Below are 17,395 nucleotides of genomic sequence, written 5' to 3' on the forward strand. Positions count from 1 at the left end.
GTATTGTATTTGTGAAAACTTAAAAAAGGATTAAAAAATCCTGGTATCTTTCGAATTTTAATCACACCTGGCATGTAATTGTAGGCAATTAAAAGCATGTCATGTTGTTAGGATAATCATGTTAATGAGCCTGAATGATAAATTAAGTAAATAGATATATATATAGTTGTTACCTGTAGGATTACGCAAATTGATCATCATCTCGTAAACCTAGGATAGGTATTCAAAAAACGAAAAGTAATAATAACAATAATAATAAAAAACCAAACCCGTTTTAATCGTTAAAGTACAAATCAAACACAAACTGCACAGTTATCGTTTTTAAACATTTATTGTAAAAAAACTTAAAAAGCATATTCTATCGACAACCGACGTGTCGTCGACGTCATTTATAGTACCTATATGGCTATATATTACTTTTTCCCTAACATATATTTCGATAAAAACCGAATCAAACAATCGGCAATCGCGTTTACGATTATGTACAGTCTTGCCTGTAATAATGTTTATTGGCAGTCGTAAACTATTCTGCGTAAGTGATTTATGAGTACTATTCGTAATGTATCATATCATAATAATCATTATGTTTCGGTATAGTACTTACTGCAGTGTAAGAACATAATATTACATTTTACTTTATCACGCCTAGCTTAGATACGATAGCTCAATGGAAAAAAAATTAATTGGTAATGTTTGTTTAAGATTTATGTAACGCGATAACTGACGTCGACTTAGTGAGAATTCCGTCGTTTAAATAGGTACTCAGAAACATAGACTGTGGTGTGGACTGTGGAGCCCGCGCGTTGTTTACTAGTTTCCTCTAGACGACGATTGCCGTTCGCAACATTATTTTATCGTTTTTTCCATTCAATACAGCAATGAAAGATCTATCACGCGGCACGCCTTTCTATGATTGATTTTCCCGCATAAGTTTTTCGTAAATATTTAGCGTTGTCCATGTCCGTACTCCGTAGAAACAAAAATTATTGACAAACGATATTTCGGTCAGATTGTCTGGTGGGCTCTATTCTACATAATATACCAACATGAATAATATGGCGTACAAAATAAATCGTTCGTGTACGATCGTTCGTACTCGCCACACCGTGTCCTACGTGAAGCGACGGTGCGGCGAGTCTGTGGCGTCTGTGCGATTTCTATTCTGACCATGCTGTTCTGCCGCGCAGTGCGGTACTGCGGTGCGTCCGATACGGCGAAATATAATATAATATTATTATATTATTCGTACACACGAACGTGATTTAGTATTTTCAACAAGAGTGCGCATTAACCAATTGAAAAAAGCCGAAGGCTAGTTAAAAAGTCAATTTTTTTTGAAACTTTTTGATTAGTTTATTTTCAAATTAACTTGAGAACTTAACCAGTTTAATCAAATCTATCGTTGAAATAACTAAGCTTTTATCAGTTATTTTAAAAACAATCCATCGAGTTTTTTTTTTTATTCAATGGTTTTGTATATTAAATTACTTTAAACAATATTAAACTCAAATACTAATACTCAGTTTAAAATAAAAATAATATAATACCTACTATTATATATGTCTTCTGTTTCTAATTTTTTGACAAAATAATACTATATAATATTAGTAGTTATAAGTAATGACTATTAGCTAAGTAGTTGGCCCAGTGGCGCCGAACTACTTTTTAGTAGGTGGTGCAAACACAAATTTTAACCACCCACCCACCACCCACTCATACCTAGACGCCCACAAAATATTATTTCCAATTAAGTTCAAAGTCAACATTTTCAATAAAACTTTAATAAAATATTGTTTTATACATAAATCGACACATTCATGATCTATTTATATAATACATAACTATATGGACCCAGACACCCAGTGGCCAGTACCCACCTACCAATATTATAGGTGGTACAAATGCACCACCTCAAGTACGTGTTCGGCGCCACTGAGTTGGCCTGAAACAATATATGATTTTACCAAATAGTTCGTATTTACAACTATATTTATTGAATTACTGATTTAAACTATTTTAAATTTTTGTAAAAAATTATGATATAATTTTTATTATATTTTATTAACTGAGTAATTAATTCCATATCTTGGAAGTTGGATTCAAAGTTTTTTAAAAAAAAAAAAATGTTTTCTACAAAGTATTTTGTATAAAAATATTAAATTAAAAACGTTATTTTAATATTATATGACTTATCTTAAATTGTTTTTTGATAAAAAACATTATTATTTTTTAAATTTTTTTACCTATTTAGATATTTGAGATGTATACATTTTAATAATTATTTAAATTTAACATTAATATAGGTAAATAAAATATACTACATCGTAGAAATTAAAGTTAAAGACAAATGTTTATTGTAATTTAAAAAATTAAAAAGAGCACAATCATTTTTTACATGAATCACTTACTAATTTTATTTAGCTACTAAAAAAATATGAATTGCATCTTTTTTAATTAAGTTAAATTATTATATTTGTCTTATCTATTGTTAAGCTTTATTAGTAAAATGTATTAATTGTCGAAATTTCGACAATCAACTTCTACAATTTAAAGATAGCACGTGCTCACTCAATTACACTTAACTAAGTGAAAAAAAATTTTAAATGCCATACAAATTTAGCGTTTTTTTGTACTGAGTTCATCTAAAATTGTATCCAATTGACATTACTAAATATCATAATATTCTTATAATTAACAGCATTTTACAGTATTTTTATTTATTATTATTTTTTTTATGTTAGATATTTTATTGTAATAGATGATAGTTTTATAATTTTAAAACAATCGACTGAAAACTGATAATTGTGGTATTAACTTTCAAGTAAAAATCATTGACGTTTTACATCTTATCGCATTTGTCCAAATAGTTTAAAATTTAGATTATTCGTTGCATAGTCGCATAGTCGTATAATCTTACCCATCGGCTAAGCTCATTACGAGATGGATTTCTTGGGTACCTACAGAGTACAGGGGCGGACTGAGCCACTGTGCTACACTATTACTGTGCATTTGCATAGTGGACCGGTGTCATATTTATAATTTATATCCATCGGGCCCATACAAAATAACCCAATATGTACCTATTGTATTAAAAATATTTTTAAAGACAGATATTAATGATATTATTTGTAAGTACTCTTTTAAGTTTTAAGTAAAATATTATATTATTATATTTAATTTTAATAATTTTATGCAAGTTTGATTCCTTGCGTATTACACTATTACACAATAATATGCTAGTCGGCTAGTTTATGTTATATTTATCGCTATGCTATCAAGTATCAGCGGTCGATGCCACTGGAGAATACCAGGAAACATATTCCTAAAATAGTTATTACAATAATATTGAGACTATAAAAGCTATGATACTATGATAATGATAGTATAAATGTTCAATGCACGATACGAATTGCCTTGATATTTCCACGATTTTGATTTCTGTCGTAGTACCATCTACTCGTCTACTCGTACCTAACCTCGTGTAGTCGTGTGTGAAAAAATTTGGTTGTTCAGTGTTCAGTGTAGAAGTACAGCTATAATTATTACATAATTAATACAGTACTATGGGAAAAAAAGAGAATGGCGGAGCTAAAAAGCTTGGTTTAAAAAAACTTGTAAATTTGCTGACTATTGTCAATAACCCAAAATAAAAAAATAAATAAATATCATTTGGATCGGTCGCAACATGCACGTCATATACATCTAACAAAATATTTGTTGGTAAGTACCTATAAAGAATTTAGTATACTAAACTTATTTCAATCTACTGCAGATTCATTAATTATAATTTATAATTATTCTATATTATAATATATATTTTAATATTAAATTGCAGATTAAAATAAAATCTAATAATTTATAAATAATATTTATTATAATTATAATAGGTATTTTGTTACAATTTTTTACTAGGTAATTATTATATTACAGATGTATTTTGTGTATGAAATTTAAAGTTAAATATCATTTGTTAGTTTGTTTGCAAGTATTTTCTTTTATTTATATAAACAATGTTTAGATATATTCATATTATTAAACAGTGATTTTAAAAAAAAAATATAATAATTTAAAATAAATATTCTTATTATAAATTATTTTTGGAAACATCAGTAAAAAAAAATTTAATTTTATAATATATATATATATATATTTTAAATTTTAAGGAAAATAAAACTTAAATAACAGCATATCCAAAAATATAAATATATTTTATTTTATTTTATAAACTAAAATATTTATCTATGATAAAATACAATAAATTTTAATAAAAACATTTTATTTTAATACAAATTAAAACACAAATTGACAATATATATATACAAAGCAATCAGTTTAAAATAAAAATGGGTAGACAATGTCTTTGTCTCGTAAGCAGCTTCACCACTAATATTATTATAACTAATTAATATTTTTATTATTGTTAAATGGTTTATAGTTCACTCTTTATAAACTGTAAATTATAATTCGCGTTTTTTGTTTTTCTTTAGGAATTTTTTTCCTGACTTGTAGCATTGACAGGTTCTAATGGTTGTTCGTTTCTGAATGAATTTAAAGAACTCATGGAGGTACTTAATAATAATAAATTTATTGTTAAATAGTTTAAAATCCTTAAGCCTAAATTAACTTACCAGGCATATTAATCTGTGTTACTATAAGACCTGGCAATTTCTGTAAACGACATAATGCACAAATCTTTTCATGTAATAAACATGAATTTTTGCATTCAATACAGACTCTGTCAGATGTTGAAGGAATTTCACCTAGTTTATCTAATCTCACCTATAATGTAATTAATTAATTATCATAAAATATTTAAAAAATATATTAAAAATAAATTTACTCGTAGCATATCTGGTTTCATATTAGTTGACATTGCCATATCTTTTGATGTTGTAGGGATTTGGTTACTGTTGAAATAATTTAATTTAAAATTAACAAAAATCATATTTATAGTTATAAATATTTTAATTTACATATTATTCTAATTAACTGAGTTTGTCTTTGAACTGAAGCTTCATAATTTGTTTCAGAATTAAATAATAATAATTGATTAAAACTAAATGGTAGTATTTTAATGAGTAAATAAAAAAAAATATGTATATTACCTGTTATGGCTAGAGGATTGCAAACCAATGGAAAATTGTTCTAGAGTTTTTAATTCTGCTGGGGTTGAATTCTATAAGAAAAAAGAAAATATAATTAATGTTTAACTTCAAAATAAAAATCTCTTGAAACAGATACAATTAATATTTAATTAAATATTAATATTCAATAATTGTTGTCTCTATAGAAGTAATTTGTTTTAAAAATATAATACTTGTCTTAATTGACTGTATAATATATGTTAATTATGTTTAATTTATATTTGATTAAATTTTGTTGTGATACACATCGATTTGTATGAGAATACTACAAGATAAACAGTGGCGAATAAACGCATTACTTTATGTATAATCTAACTGTATTATTTATTGTTTGTAATTATGCATTGGTAATTTTTTCAAGCTTATAGTACTTTTTATTGTGATGTTGTCAATCATTGTAATTAATTATGTAAATAAATATTTAAAAAAATAGTTACCGGTTAATTTGCGTTTATGTGTAGGGGAGAGCATGGTAAGTTGACAAATCTAAGGTTTAAATGATAATTACATTAATAAATAATAATCAGAAAATCTTAAAATTTTTTTATGAGCATTGTCTTAAATATCAAGAATAATGTGTAATAATTTCAAAACTTTATATTAAAGGGTTTATTAAATACATTTGATAAATCAATAAAATATAGAATAATTATTAATTTTATTTTATGTATGATAATATTAAACATATTATAAAAGTTAGCATAATGAAAATTTAAATTTAAATTAAAAAAAAAAAAAAAATGATAATTATTAGATAATCAACCTATTATTTAAATAAATAATCATGATTAAACAAATCAAAATAATTTAAAACACTTTATTCATTAACCTTTATTTAGTGAAAACTCAAAACTAACAACATAATTATTTAATAAATTTAAAAAAGAAAATAATAGGTTCTTAAAATATTAATTCTTAGGAACTTTTATCAGTAAAAATTAAGTATTAACAATTACAAATTTAACACAACTAATATACATTTTAGTATATGGTAAAAATAAAATTAAAATAAAATACTTAACAGATACATATTTCACAAATAAATGTCTTAAAATTGATTAGCGTTTCTTATGAGATTTAAATTTGTTGTAGCAGCTGGAGCAAAGTCTTCATCAGAAAAATCAAAAGATTAAATGATTTAATCCCACATGCCTTGAATCCATTTAAAGACGTTCTTAAAGTAGCAACTCTCGAGTATGCTTCTTCAAATAAATGATCAATTAGTGTTTCCGTTATAATATGTCCAGCATTAGATATCATGTAGTTGTTACATACTTGGTTATAATATGATTTCAGAGATCCCCCCCCCACCCCAAAAAAACCATCAAGAGGCTGTAGTTTATGAGTAGTATTTGGTAGAAAACGAAGCATGATTACCTAGAATTAGTAAAATAGAACCATCAATATTGGGTCTAACATATTTTACAAAATGATACAAAATGTAACATGAAATTGCACTATTCCTTTATTGCCTGAAGGAGATCCTATCATAAATTTTGGATGCATATATTTCCTTGGAAAGATGAAAAAAGGGGGGAACAAAGATTTCATACCACATGCAACTGCTATATTTTTACTTCTTTTCCTTAGATGAAACTTTTCCTACCCACTTTGTGCTTAATGGTGAAAAACTTTTGGTTGCCTTAGTTAGATCAGTTGACAACCCTGATTAATCAACATTATATGTTTGATGTGCTGTGTAATTATTTTGTAATCCTATTTCTTTTAAAAAGTTAAAAATAAGTCTACATTTATTCTATTCAATATATTTTAATCGACTAATTGATGTTGACTCAGGTGTTCTAAGACTACAACCGAAATCGTTCATAAACTTCTTAAGCCATTCTTAACCAGCTAATTTTATTTCTTTATTTAAATTATGTACAATGCCATTATTTTAAGCAAAATCATACACCAATGTTTGACATTGAAATTTAGTCTAACCAAAAGCTTTATGTTTAATGTCAGAGATGTATTTAGCTAATTGTGTTTATTCTTCTGAGAAAAATGTATCTCTAAATCGACCACTATGTATAGCATAATCCTAATAAACTTATTCAATATTCATTTGTTATATAATATAATATATGACTGGATATATAAATGTAATAATTTTTTTGGATTTAAACTTTAAATCTGTGCATAGTGCTAATCATTTATCATACTATTTTTAAATATATTCAATAATATGTAAATTCACAAATGACACAGTTCATTTGTTTAAATACATGAAAAAGTTACATTACACTGTTTAGGTACCTTTTGATTAATTTTAATATACCGTCGAAGAGTAGCTTCTGGAATATTATACCGTCTTGCAAGAGCATAGCATGTCGATTTTCCACTTTTATGTTCATCTATTGCTTTCTTTATTGTATCGGGCGACCACGTTTTTATGGTTTTTTTCTTGTACGTTGTCACCATTATGATCCTAACAAATAATTTTTGTATAAATTGAATACTTTTATAAAATGTACTGGTGTAACTGTGTAAGTTGACGATTTTGTTGTATATTTATTTTACATCATCAATTTACCCAAGTCATCTTTCCCCACACATTCTTTTTAAACTTTTAATTATTTATCGGCACATATAACTTGTTATATTCTACATAAATACATTTAAAATATAGCATAGAACATGTACTTTCCAAAGTATAAACTCGATTTAATAATTATACTTACGGTAATTCAAAAATTCCTTAACGGTAAATGTTCCAAAAATATTGTCAAAACGTGGTTAGAATAACTCGTATAAACAATTTAATTCTTATCCTAATAACTTAGAAATTGATATATAAGTTGTTCCTATCAAAATAGACACGAATAGTGGGGTGCGTACAGACACCAAGAAAGGTTAGCCAGTTAAAATATTATCCCCACCACCGTACAAAAAAAAAATAACGATAATATAGTAAAGCATTTGTAATACATCCCTATTTTCGTATTTTATTTAGACCTGTGTGACTGTTACTATAATTTTATTTTTATACTTTTACTTCAAATTTATTTGACTTTTACCTTGTGTAGGTTATAAAATATTTTTATTTTGTAACATTAAATTAATTGAAAATAATATGGTTATTTCATGTGCTGCATTTGGTTTGTACTAATGGGCAATTTAAAGGCAACACTGTACAATTTCTCCAATTGGTAATTTACTTTAAACAGATTTTATAAATACCTACAAATTATGTTAGACATTATACATTTGGCATAATTCTAGTTTAACAACCTATCAATTTTTTAAATTTTTTTTTTTCAAAATGCATATTTGTATGTGCTTTATAAGAATGTAAAAAAATTCTTATCTCGATGGTTGTTTTTAATATCATGTATGTAATCGATAAATGATATCATAATTTGTTAAGAAATATAATCGATTCGTCAACTTACCACACTCTCCCTTATGGTATAAAGATGGGGACAAAGTTCTTAAGGCTCTTTTATATTAGTTCTTTAATATGAAGTGTGCATATTATAAAAAAATTGTATTTCAATCTTTAATATTGTATCTACTAATTCAAATATAACTAATATCTTATATTTTAGAACACTTACACTTACAGACTACTTCTCTTTGTAAATCAGTTATATTACTAGTATGAATAGTAAAAACTGAAGATAAAGAAAAACAAAAGATGGACTTAATTGTTTTTGAAATAATATGATTTTGTTCAAACTTTAAATCAATAAGTATTAATTACCCATCGATACTTCTCGAAATGTCACTTACTGACTTACCTAACATCGTTTATAAAAGTGTCTTTCGTTCAAATTATAATTTATCATGGTATGTGGGTGTACAGCCAGGTACATATTATAAAATTATAAGTTATATAAAAAAATAAAATATAATATAACCAATATCAATTAATAAGTAGTAAAAACACCTTTCTTTTTAACTTAACTATTTATTTCGCATTATACGTAAAAAATGAACGTAGAGTGTCCCATTACTTAATTTGGTAATAATAAAAACAATTTTGATACAATATTTTATAAGAAAGGTTGTTCCTCTCTCATAGCAATAATATTTTGTTGCTCATCTCATTTGTCAGCAGGCTGTAACAAGAACTTTCTAGTGGTGGATGATCTCTTACTCAGTTTCGTTCCATAACTATCCCAGGTTATGCTCGCTGCATCAAACCAGTCTGTTGTTCCACGTTTCTGTATAGGATTGGCCTTTAGATCCTCCAAAGTGTTACTTTTGTCATTTATATCCACGAATCACCTCATGATGAGATAAACAGTGGTGTTTTTATTTTGTATATTTTGGAAAAAAATGCATGTTATATGGTATATTTTGTTACTAGACGTTTTTATCTCGTGACAGTATGTATTAACGTAGCTCAAAAACACTTATATTAAAGGTTTAACAGAAGCTCGTTTAGTTTTGAAAATTTAAAACACCATGTAATTCTTTCATATAATACATTTAAAAAGCGTGAATAGTTAAGAATATTATTTTATTATTTTAAAATGTATGATTTTTTTTTTTTTAGTGTATATTAATTGCATATTTTTAAAAAGCCAAATGCATGTTTTAAATTTTTTTATTACATTTAAATACTAGCCCTAGTTATAAATAAATACATAATATAACTTGTATAGCAAGCCGCCTGACCGCTGTTCTGAATAAGTTTTAAATAAAAACATTTTATGATAATGTTGATAAAGGTTTCATTGATGTGGTAGACGTGTACACTCTTTAACTACACAAGTATATTTTGGTAAAATTTTGATCATGATAATTATCGGAGTTAGTTAAGTGTATTAAATAGTATTATGAAGTGAAAACTTGAAAATATAGTTCCAAAACTTTCTCTTTGCAACGATAAAAAAAAATTTTTACAGTAAGCACGCGGTAAATTCACATAAGAAAAATTTAATTTTGTATAATTTATTTTAAATAACTTCGAAATAATTTAATGAAATTTGTGCCTCGTATTTTATATAAATTGTACAATCTATCAAATCCTATAAAATCTCTTAGTCGTCGTCGATGATTAAGATGTATTTTATTGTGAAAACGTTACTATTTTATATTACTAAAATATTTAATAAATTTAAAAATTTTCTTTGATTTAACTACTGAAAAATTACTTATAAAATAATATAAATATATTTTACTCCATTATTATAGTCATAAATTTTTTATTCACCAAAATAATACGACGGTCGTCATAAAACGCCTTGCATATATTATACTTCTGGTGGACAAAGGAAAGAAAGTTAAAAGTAGAAGGTAAATATTATTTCCCAAATTCCAAAAGTGACCTGCTATTTTTCTTTTTCAAGACGGTCAGGTTAGGTTAGGATAGTATTCTAAGTTGGTGAGTGCAAATGACAATAATGACAATTAGAATTATTTATCTAATTAATATAATTTACATTTGTATCACATTTTATTATTATTTTTATTTTAATATTTAATTACAAATATTTTTAAACCATAGTTTCTAATAAAATATTGTTTTGCAGTAAATTTTAATATATTATTAAATTAAATTCACTTATAACAATATATTAAATATATGTAATCGAAAAATAATATCTACTCATAAGGGTGGGTTTAGGGCCTCCACATTCTTAAACACGGCCCTGAGTTTAGGCAATATCTTAATTTCATAACGCAAATTCACATTTGGAAAGGATTAATCAAAATTCGTATTTAAAGAGAGACTCACAAAAAGATTTGTAGGGTAACGAAAAACGATTATTTTATGTGAAGTTCTCATTGTTTATAGAAAATTAAGTAATTATCAAAACTATTTATAATTGGAAATGTTATTCACCAGTATTTTAATTCAGTTTTAACAGCCATTTAACGTCGCGATTAACACATATTTGTATAATCACGTTTTGTTCTATTTGAGTTCGGTTGTTTATATACTTTAACTTTTTATTTTATAAGAGATCTGGTTAATGGTCTATATCTCTAAAATAAACTTTTTACGGCAGATATATAAATATATAACTTTATTCTACCATTTTAGTTATAAATTATTTATTTTTAGTTAATTTATAAATAATATGCGTTTCAATGTCGGCGTTGCATTATTTAAATATAAATTATAAGAAAATTTATTTTTTTTTAAGTTTTGAATATCAATTATTTTTAACGGGACACAAAGTACCTATGCGGAGGCACAAACTATAATATACACGCGTGATAAAATTCTTACTTTTCATAGATTTTATTTCTGTTTATTCTTGCCGGACTTCTTGGAGTTGCGAGACTTTTTGGATCTGCCGGACTTCTTGGAGCTACTAGCCTTTTTTTCTTTTATCGGTTTCGTCGTAACTTCAGGTAATTCTTCCGCGAGCATTGTTTCAGATGTCTCCTCCTCTGAATCTGGTACCCATTTGGGCACGCGCACCTCGATCTGCAGCCGGGCTTTCTCGTCAGGTTCACCCGGTCGCTTCCCCAGCCATAGAACGAACACGTGCTCGTCATCGCTGACAGGCAGCCCGGTAACTGGTCCCAGCTTTGGTTTCACAGACTTAGGTAACACTTCCATCACATGCTTGCGTTCGTTTGACAATGGTTGTTCTTCTAACTCTTCCACCTGCTGATTGTCGTTCTCTTTATCATCCTGTTCCGGATCACGCTCTTGATTCCGATCCTGATCCTGTTCTTGATCTTGCTCCTGCAGATCGTTGCTATCGACGTAGATAACTTCTTCGTCATCCGCAAACTGATTTACGTTCGGACGTATGTTGTAGTACACTTCGCCGCCACCGGTACTATAGTTGTCGTACCCTAAGCAGTCGCCACGAACCAAAGAGAACGTGGCACGGTCACCACGCAGGCCTACTTCGCCTGGCAACAGCCGCATGGCGTCACGGTCTGATTGCCCGCCGAAGGTTTTCTCGATGCTTTTTGTGCAATAGTTCTGTAAAACCTATACAACGATTGCGTACAAATCAAATATCACTTAACCAATCGAACTAATTTTGATTATACGTATATGGTATTAACCCTTTATCCTTTTATAAAGAAATTGTCAGTTAGATAAGAATAGCACATACCTAAATTGTGTAACATATTATTTTTTTTCTAAAATTATTCTGTGACTTAAATAATTTTGACGTTATGCAAGCTTAATATCTTAATAGAATTAAAGGTTATAACTATATTTTTACGAATTTATAATCATTTTATTTATACTTACGTTAGGCGCCACACCAGTTCCGCGAAATGGACATTCTTTGATGTTACATGCAGGATCTATTACACAACCATTGTATCCTTTCAATTGTTTGTCCGATTTTTCTTTAACCGGACACCAAGCTGTTTCAAACATATCTTTCATCTGCTTTAGAGCAGTCGTTGCACATCTCATCATTTGTTTGTCTTGCCGGCAACACCCTTCAGACTTAGCTATCCGCTTACAGTTAAATGCCATTATTTAATAATTAATCGTGCCTCTCTAATTGTTTGAGTTAGATAAAATGTAAATTTTTGCTGGATTAATTTTTTTTTATAGACGATTAAAATTTAATTTTTAAAATTTTAATTTATTATAAACGAATGTATTATCTGGTTGCTATAGTCAACTAGGTATTTCGTTGTTAATATTTAAAACAGCAAAGCTTTAAATTCTATAAGCCAATTATACGTTGTATACTATCATATTAATATGTATTGTACATTTGTACCTTCACCATGCAAGATAACTTTTAACTAAAACTCAATAATTTATATAATAACAAACACTGAGTATAAATGGACTATAATACATGGAAATAAGCTTCCTATAATATCAATATGACAACTTACAATAACTGTTTTTGCTGTTCGTTATTGTCACTGTGGCAAAATATACTTTACCGCGAACATTGTATTAAATATCATGTTTTATTATGTATTAATATGTGCTCGTGTAACGCCGTGAAAACGTATCGTGACACGCTTTGGCGTATCGTATTGTATGTATTTTGTTACCATTTCAATGAGCACCGTCCGCACCGGTCGCCATTCCCGGTCGTCGTTGTTCTGCCGTTTTTCGGATCACCAAACAAATGGTGTTTGGTTACAGGGTCTCATAAACCACGCATCGGTGACGACCAGCTTCGCGGTGATGCGCGTCCGACCAGAACGTTCAAGGCGGCGCTAGTCGTTGCCGAATAGGTCCCTGGTACCCGAATCCCGGTTTTCCTGTCCAACTCAAATGCGATGAGTCCGCGTGCTTTGTATTTTGACTGCGCTGTTCAGCCCACTCCGTTGCGTCCGTTATGCGGCCAAATAAAAGCTGCCGTTTTGTTTTTCGTCGGACGCAACGCATATTTTACGTAGGACTCGATTAACGTCGGTATATTGGTACTCCGATGTAGTTTTACGAGCATTGATCATTCTATGATATATTATAGGTAACGATAATATATGGAAATATGAACGCGAGACGATAGAACAGTGTTTCTCAACTTTGGTGATATGGCGACATAACATTGAAATATTTCGTACTTTCGGGACACACAATAGAAAAAATAAGACTAAGGACTAAGAATTTTGATAATATCTAATTTTAATTGGTTATATGAAACATGTCAATAACAGATAGCTTGCTTTTAATCATCGTGAATATTATATCGAATATCTAAATCAGCTTTTGTAAATCGTATCAAAAATGTTTGTACATTTTGTGTCATTATTTTACCTGTCTTGGCATACTTCGTGACACGCTGATCGAGAAACGCTGCGATAGAACTACGAATAAAAATATTATTATACTTTCGTCTTTAATAATAAAAAACTCACTCACACTTACTAAACCATTATTAACTTTATTATCGGATATTATCGCAATTTATTCGGTTGTAAAAAGTCTATAAAATATAATACTAATATTATATGTTTCAAAAACTATTTAGATATGACATTTAAATGATATAATTATTATTGGTATACCAATTATATTCAATTTAATTATTGTATTTCATAACGTTTTTCATCTCAATAGTTATGTAGATTATAATACACAAAGTACAATTTATTAGTGTGCTGACCGAAAACCAAATAAACTTTGCGTCATACGATGAAATGGCAAATATAATATCTACATAAACTATTATAATATTCACAACTCGTAAGACACATTCGATAATACTAATAATCATTATAACAAAAATAAAACCATATTGATTATTGTGTGCGTGATATAGGGCCCCTTTTAGGGGGAGGCACTGGCTACAACTGCCCCGGGCGCCAGTATTTTAGAAGTGCCAAAATTTCATGGTCAGAAATTTGTTCACTTGTAAATATTAAGACTTTTATAATTGAAATTATTTTATTAACAGTATTGTATCATATAATGTATTTACAGCAATATAGCTATCAGCGATCAATAATCATTATTATCTCAAATCGTTTTCCCATATTTAACAATTTGTTGTGATTATGTCAATAGAGATAGGTTATTTATAATAATAATACAGGCAATACAGCATATTTTATTATCGTATGTTACGTGTCTTTTTACAAAAATACAATTATTACTTATTAGTTTTTTCAACCCTTAAAATTGTGTGTAGTATGAAATTTAAAATGTACCTTTAACAATATATTTTATTTTGATATAATAGTACAGCACTATTTAAAGTCATTGCTTTATTTGTGTAAATAATATATCAAAGTAATAAATTGAATCATTTTTTTTTTTTTTTAATAAAAGAAGCCACATAATGGTGACACATTCAATTAAGGAGCTTAGTGTGCGTTTTTCAAACATCTGTGTTAACATTATCTTCCCTCAAAATATCTACGCCCCCCTTTCCTCCCTGTACCACTTTAACATCCTTCTTCCTCAGTTCCAGGCAAACAGCATTCAAGGAGTTTTAAGTAATGATATGCAATAGATTTAGTATAATGACCTTTTAACACATGAAAACCACAAACTTTTAATTGTTTAACTCGAAATATTGTAAACCTAGTCAAGCTAAGGGATAGGACCACTCAACAGGCCTACCCAAAAACTACATGTATGGTAAAAAACCGCACCCATTATTTGTTTCTTCATAAAACATATGGGCAGTGGTGGTGCAATGGTCACACATCTGGCCATGACGCGCGCGATCATCGGTTCAAACCTGACATGGTGCAAAAAATACTACTTCTCAGTCTCACCCCCCTCGTTCTGATTGCTCTACCATTACTTCATTGGTAGTGACGTCAATACAAATGAAAATTCTCTTCCCAGGCAAGGGGGTAGCAGTGTGCTAGATAATACATTTCACTCTTCCAAAGTAAAGAGACATTGATAAAAACCGATGGGATCGTTTTAATAAACTATTATAAAAAAATAAAACATTAGATTTGAACGACATTGTTCATTCTAGCTTTTTAGAAATCATATGATTTTCACAGTGTTACCAGCTTTTTCATGCTTCAAGTCTGATTTATAGAAAATGATTGTAAAAGCTTTAGAAAATTCTCGTAATTCGTGATATCACAAAAATCATTGTTGTGTCAAACCCATACTATTTAGTAAGACGATAAAGTAAAAACTGCGTTCTACGTCTTAGTTAATTTTTTTTTTCTCCTAGCAATTTCGGATAGATCATAAAGTAATAAAAATGAATTCAGCGTCATCGTCTTCGTCAAACATGGATGAGTTTCTAACTAGTAAACGATCTTTCGGTTTTATATTTCAATGAAATAATAACAAAAATTACATTTTAGGTTTAGAGGACTTGCCTGCCATACTACGTCAAAATCTCACTCTGATGCGTAACCTCGATTCTGGAACACACAATGTGATGCAAGGCATTGATAAAATGACGGACGATTATTTTAAATCCAAAAAATACTTATCGGATAAAAACAACCATTCAATGGACAACATACAGCGTCAGTTTGAGAAAGCCAAAGAATTTAGCGATGACAAAGTGCAACTGGCTATACAAACATATGCATTGGTATGTTGTCTTCGAATTATCCATATAACCCAAGAATTTTTATACTAATTTGTACCTTTCAGGTGGATGATTGTATAAGAAAACTTGATTCAAATTTGGCCCAGTTTAACACCAAAATCGAAAATAAAGTCACAAACGTCCCAGAAAATTCGGACGAAAGTTCATTTAAAAGTAAGTGTTCTGTAACATATAATGTAATGATAGTGATGTTAAGCTTTTCTCTCATTTGTATTTCTTTCAGAAGGACTTAAAAGAACTGAGGAGAAGAGAGCTATGAGAAAGAAAAAAAATGGAAAAAAGTTTGTGAACAATATAATTCTAATATCATTTGAGTTGATTATATTGTATTATGAATTAAAATCACCAACATTTTTCAGGGGGTAAAAAAACAGCAAGTGCTGCAGTACATAGCAAAACACTTTTGCTTGGTGGTAACACTAAACCGATTGCTTCTACCCGTAAAGCAGAGACTGGTGTATTGGCTGGTGCCGAAGCTGCTAACCTGGCCCAAATACTCGACATGCCTGTGGATCCAAATGAGCCAAAGTTTTGCTTATGTAACCAAGTTTCCTTTGGTCAAATGATCGGCTGCGATAACCCGGATGTAAGTCTTGTAATTTTTATTTAATTATTATTCATAATTATCTATTGATTTTATAATGATTCGTTCTTTTTTTGTGTCTGTATCTTGTAAGTTGATAAATAATTGAAAAAATTCTACACTAACCAAATTTAAGGGTGAATTATAGAACCAGAGTGAACTAATTTTATACTTTGAAAGACTTCAAATTTAAAATTTCTTACATTTTTCAAAATAACTAAAAGAAACATACAAAAAAATTAAAGAAAAGAGGGAATTACTTTAAACCAGTTATTGACAAAATCAATTTTATTTTTTAGTGTAATTAAAAACTAATAACCATAGATATCTGAAATCTTCACTTGATGTTTATATTAACATAGGCTAACAGTCTCAACTTAAAATCATTTTTGAATACAATATTTCAGAATTAAAATTTAATACACCCTTTATAGTAATCCACTTGACATATATTATGCTAACAGCATATGCTATCCAATATCCTACATTTTTTTCTTTTATTTAGAAAATATAGTGTTTTATATTTTTAAAATTAAATGTCTTATATTGTTCTATTTTTATTATAAATATTGTTTTGTTTTATATTTATAAAGTATAATTTTTTTAATTGTCTGGTTTTATTATTTTAGTGTCCTATTGAATGGTTTCACTTTGTATGTGTTAAATTGAGTACTAAGCCCAAAGGAAAATGGTTTTGCCCAATATGCAAGCAAAGAGGAGAAAAAAAATAA

The 17,395-nt window shown here is 28.3% G+C and overlaps 2 protein-coding genes across 3 annotated transcripts; one reads left to right on the plus strand and one right to left on the minus strand.

The window, feature by feature from the left end:
• Nucleotides 1-4,699: 4,699 nt before the first annotated feature.
• On the minus strand, nt 4,700-12,555 carry LOC112603085. 2 transcript variants are annotated; one of them, XR_003115146.1, is made up of 5 exons: nt 12,322-12,555; nt 11,332-12,051; nt 5,106-5,176; nt 4,841-4,907; nt 4,700-4,779 (listed from the first exon to the last, which is right to left on the minus strand). XR_003115146.1 is itself a non-coding variant. In XM_025351505.1 (3 exons), the coding sequence occupies exons 1-2, from the start codon at nt 12,553-12,555 to the stop codon at nt 11,344-11,346; spliced, it is 942 nt and encodes a 313-aa protein (XP_025207290.1). In that variant the 3' UTR covers nt 9,299-9,377; nt 11,332-11,343. The 2 variants fall into 2 exon arrangements, 1 of the variants encoding a protein (XP_025207290.1); XM_025351505.1 differs by lacking the exons at nt 4,700-4,779; nt 4,841-4,907; nt 5,106-5,176 and adding an exon at nt 9,299-9,377.
• Nucleotides 12,556-15,692: 3,137 nt separating this feature from the next.
• Nucleotides 15,693-17,395, plus strand: LOC112603095 (inhibitor of growth protein 4-like). The gene is made up of 6 exons (XM_025351518.1): nt 15,693-15,770; nt 15,828-16,063; nt 16,126-16,234; nt 16,308-16,361; nt 16,441-16,667; nt 17,294-17,395. The coding sequence occupies exons 1-6, from the start codon at nt 15,722-15,724 to the stop codon at nt 17,393-17,395; spliced, it is 777 nt and encodes a 258-aa protein (XP_025207303.1). The 5' UTR covers nt 15,693-15,721.

This window comes from Melanaphis sacchari, unplaced genomic scaffold (genome assembly GCF_002803265.2).
Source record: "Melanaphis sacchari strain LSU unplaced genomic scaffold, SCAv2.0 Contig95_pilon_pilon, whole genome shotgun sequence".
NCBI lineage: Eukaryota > Metazoa > Arthropoda > Insecta > Hemiptera > Aphididae > Melanaphis > Melanaphis sacchari.